This window comes from Nelumbo nucifera, chromosome 7, assembly GCF_055504915.1.
Source record: "Nelumbo nucifera cultivar China Antique chromosome 7, China Antique-T2T, whole genome shotgun sequence".
Classification (NCBI taxonomy): domain Eukaryota; kingdom Viridiplantae; phylum Streptophyta; class Magnoliopsida; order Proteales; family Nelumbonaceae; genus Nelumbo; species Nelumbo nucifera.
Window position 1 is genome coordinate 9,129,313 of NC_142655.1, and position 4,684 is coordinate 9,133,996.

The following is a 4,684-nucleotide window of genomic DNA, read 5'->3' on the forward strand; positions in this document are numbered from 1 at the left end:
CTGATGAAGTTGAGGTTGAGGCAACTGGGGGAACTACTGCTGATACTGATATTGGGAGACCTGGTGCAGTACGTGTTGTTGATAGAGCTGAAGTTGCTGGAACTGTTGCAGTTGGGCCTGCATTGCATCAAGTCCTCCAGTTGGTTTGAACTGGCCGCTGGGGGCACGACTGAAGGTTCGGTGAACGTCGTCCCGACTGTAACAGGGAGTGGGGCGACGACAGGCGCCACTGTGCGAGGCGCATTCAAGCTGGGGATTTCGTTCGCTTAGAGGGGGATGGTGAACTGTCCGATACAGACAGTAGGAAGCTGGGGTTGTTCCCTGGAGTCGTTCATTTCCGTGCTTCGTCCGACGTCACTAGAGGAAGCCATGAGCGTTGGATTGTTTCAAGGAGGGAAAGAACTGAAAATGTTTAGAGAGAAAGGCCTTTTGAAGCGTTTCCCACAGACGGCGCCAAATGATGTAACACAATCCGGTCACTCCAAACTGGCGCTCGCGTAGCTCCTGAGAGGTACCTGAGACGAGAGGAAAAAAGAAGAACTCCCGAGGGGTTTCCCGATGGGAACACTCCGATGCTTAAGTTAGTATTGTGTGCAAGAAGCAAAAGGAGAACAAAGGCTAAGAGTGAGGATAGTGCGTTATCACTATGTTCAGGAAGTCAAAGATTCAAGAAGAAGTTTTCCTTCTGCCCTGAGGGCTTTTAGAGGGACATTCACATTAGGTCGGGCATAACCGCCACTAGGCTCCTGCCACGGCCGTTACCTACCAGGGCTGTGCAGGTGGCCGTTGTGGTGTACGCTTCGCCTGGAGGAATGACACGTTTCCAAAGTGGCAGGCATGCCTTTGCCTGTCAAGAGACGTGGACGCAAACTGTCGAAAGGACTGGGATTGCACTGTCAGTAGAGGATATGGTGCAGTCTAACGGTACGGTCTGTCAGTCGGAAGCTTCCTAGGGGGCGCTAGTGCGGCTCGTTCGCGAGCTATCTCAAGGTGAGCTGGAAACACTCCAGGATTACCCTTAGTGAAATTGGTCCTCAGAATCACTTGTCTGTTAGGGAGCTCGGACGAGTTAATAAATATAGCTCGCGAGCTACGGTTGCCTCGGAGTCGGTCAAGAATTTTCTGGGAAAAGCAATTACAGAGTCGGGAGGGCTTGGATTTATGAACCCAAACTTATTTCCTAGTTTTCTACAGAAAATTTTGCTACTAAGGCTGAGTTTGGAAAGAGTACAAATATAAAAATATATACAGTACAAATACATATAAAATAATACAAAATAAAAGGTTTTGTACTCTACATGTTTATATTTGTATTCTTTTCGAATTGAGATTAAGGCTGTGTTTGATTGCAATGTAAATAAATTTGCACTAATGCAAAATCATCATGGCAGTACAAGTGTTTTGAATGTAAATTTAGACCTATTTTTATTTCAAAATTTAGCTTATTTTGTTTGATTGCAGTGCAAATAAAGTAAATTAAGACATGAAGCAAAATAAAATAAAATTAAACAATAATTTATATTTTTTATATTTACACTCCCATGCATTTATACTAATACAAATAAATTTGCACTGCAATCAAACACACACAAACTTAAATTCCATGAAACCACATTTCTCTTGGTCTGTTAGTCATCTAATCAAATCAATTAATAATATAGATGAGTAAAGGTCCAATTTCTGAGTCAAATTAATCGAGGTAGTGATGACGACATTTTCCGGATTTTGATAATGGAACAACAGCCATTAATTGAATTGTTGGAATTTTTGCAAGGCCTTCGGATGATCAGATCTCTTCATGTGACATATATGAAATATGTCTGCTACCAATGTATGATATTGGTAAGCTTGAACATGAATTCTATAACAATATCTATACTATCTAAAGAGCGAATGCCTTATTTTTTTTAGAATTTTTATTGGACATTTTCTACTCCTCTTATCTAAGCATATAGTGGGCACAGAGAGGACATATACTCTTACTTCAGAAACTATCCACTTATAATTCTTCAAAAGCTATTCACTTATAACCATTCAGAAACTGTCACGTACAAATGCATGCACATGTTTACTAAAATTTTAGATATGTATAAATACATGAAAGAAAATTTTATTAATCTTATAATATTAAATTTAAATTAAAGTTATAAATTAACATTAATCCAAATTGAATCATATGCAACTCTGAAAATGATCATGACCACTCTATAAGCCCGGTTAAGAAGAATCAAGATCAAGTTCATGATGATAATGATAGTTCAACATTTAATCATCATCAGGATTTGAGGCCTCAGTCTAAGACTGTTGAATGCATTTTATTCATACGCCTGAGCAAGAAGAATAACAAAATACACTAAAGAGCCATTATTTAATGGTAGGTAATTCACACTGCAAATTAAACCAAACTAGATCTACCTTGAGGGTCTCTCATTTGCTTGCAAGAAGAGGGTTTATCATTAGGTGTTGCAAACTATCTCCAATAAAGCATTGAAATACAGCGTACTGCTCCCCTCTGGTCCAACCGCTTTTCTTGCAAGCTCTCGTAGGGTCCCACCTTCCTCCCTCATTTTCTTTCCTTCGTCCTTTGATAAAATCAAATCCAGAGCGTCCATCAGACCCTCCCTCGTAAACACCCCACCCCTAATTGTTACCCCAATTCCCCATACTCCCGATACCAATCGTGCGTTCAACCTTTGATCTCCAAAAAATGGACGGCAGATCAGCGGCACCGCGCTGGAAATACTCTCCACAACGGAATTCCATCCACCATGCGATATAAATACGGCAACCGCCGCATGGTCCAGCACACGCCTCTGTGGGGCCCATGAAACCAGCATTCCCCTGTCTTGTGTTCTCTCAATAAACCCAACTGGCAATTGGGCCTTTACGTTGTCTCCAATGGACCACAGAAATGGTGCACCACTGGCCTCTAGCCCTTCTGCAAGGACGGTCAGCTCAGGAGGCCGAGGTGTGATCACTGATCCAAAGCCCAAATAAACCACGGATCGGGGCTTTTGGCGGTCCAGCCACGCTAGGCAGCCGGTCTCGTCCGGACCGGATGGAGGTGGAGCCAAGATGGTAAACGGCCCCACAGTGAAACACTTTTTCAACTTTGACTTCATATCCTCCATGGTGGCGGGTTCCAGCTCTTCAAAAGAGTTGATGAAAACCGCCGCGGCACGTGGAAGCATCTGACCCATTCGATGTAACATCCGGTTGAAGGGTGATTCCAAGTTTCCGATAAGGATCCCTTCCTGCAAATCCCAGAGACGATATTTCGACATCCCGGGAATAAAATCAAGTTGCTCGTCCTCACGGTCTGCAATACCTGTGCTCACATCAAAACATAACCAGTGTTAAAACTTAAAGCTCTCTCACTAGGGTAGGGTTTGGTGGTGTTTTGCCTAACTCTAATGAAAATAAACCCGACCCGACCCGACCCAATTGAATGGACAGGGGATATCGATTATCGAACCCGCCCGGCCTCATATTAGAACATAGTTGATAGTACGGGTTCGTAGTAATCCAAACCGAAGTCCGAACCTAACCCAATATGGTCGGGTCAGTAGAGGTTTAGGTTTACCACCTAACTCAATCAGAGAGCAAATCAACCCCCACAAGATTGTCCTTCAACATCGCAGAGCACAATCCTACCGTGTATTGGAAAGATCTCTCGATAATGATATGAAAGATATTGATATCATGATCGGAAGATGTTTACAATATGTGCTGTGAGACGTAGTAGGGGGCTGATTTGAACTCAATCAACTGACATCGGTTTCAATCAGTGCAAAATCCGTTCGAACAGCCTTTACCTCATTGCATTGGCGTACAGCTGTGTTTTATTTAAGTTTATAAAGATTGTTGGAACGCGCCAGCACTGACTGAATCCGGATCCCTCTGATTCCCTATCTCTCAAAGAGGAATTGGGATATGCTCCTTGCAGTGTAAGTCTCACGTCCCACCCTGTATTGGAAACATCCCATGATAATAAATAGGGGATCCGATGTGCGGCCATGACAGGCTGTGAGAGCAGATCCGGACTCCTCACAGAGCATTACTGATCGAAATGCTGCATACATGCAGCCGGTTGCTTTGTTAGCATACCATTGAGGCTAACGCCAATCCTGTGGCGGATGAGATCAGTGTAGAAATGGGTGGATAGAGAGGAAAGGGTAGACGTCCAAAACGGGACCCACGGCACGCCGAGCTCGTCCGCCATGTCAGCCGCGAACCACAGGAAAGCGTCGCTCAACACGCAGGTGATATTCTTCCCCGTCTCCGCTACCGCCCTTTCGAACCCCTCCTTGAAGTTTCCTGGCGTTGCTTCCAGGAACAGCTCTATACTCTCCTGATGCCTCCCCGTAAAGTGGTATCCTTCGGGGATTGCGTCTGAGATATTATAGGCTTTTACGTTATGTAGTAGTAGTAGAGCATCTCCGCTGGATGGGAAGACGGAACGGTTGGACTCCGCCGTGCCGAAGAATGAGAACGTTGCCTCAGGGGCGGCCGCCGCTAACCTGCGCGTGATGTTGAGGAGAGGAGCCGCGTGGGTGCCGAACGGGAACGCCATTACGGCGATGTGGGGGGGAAGGTTTGAATTGTCGTTGCGGCCGACTTCGCCCATTGCTGAGACCTGAGAGTGAAAGGTGCGAAAGTTACAGAGCGAGACGGCAAAGAGGGG

General features: G+C 44.9%; 1 protein-coding gene across 1 annotated transcript; it reads right to left on the reverse strand.

Annotated features, from left to right (window-relative positions):
- Nucleotides 1-2,296: 2,296 nt before the first annotated feature.
- LOC148790136 (anthocyanidin 3-O-glucosyltransferase UFGT-like) lies at nucleotides 2,297-4,684 on the reverse strand. Its single transcript, XM_088891141.1, has 2 exons — nucleotides 4,108-4,684; nucleotides 2,297-3,328 (listed from the first exon to the last, which is right to left on the reverse strand). The coding sequence occupies exons 1-2, from the start codon at nucleotides 4,625-4,627 to the stop codon at nucleotides 2,457-2,459; spliced, it is 1,392 nt and encodes a 463-aa protein (XP_088747267.1). The 5' UTR covers nucleotides 4,628-4,684; the 3' UTR covers nucleotides 2,297-2,456.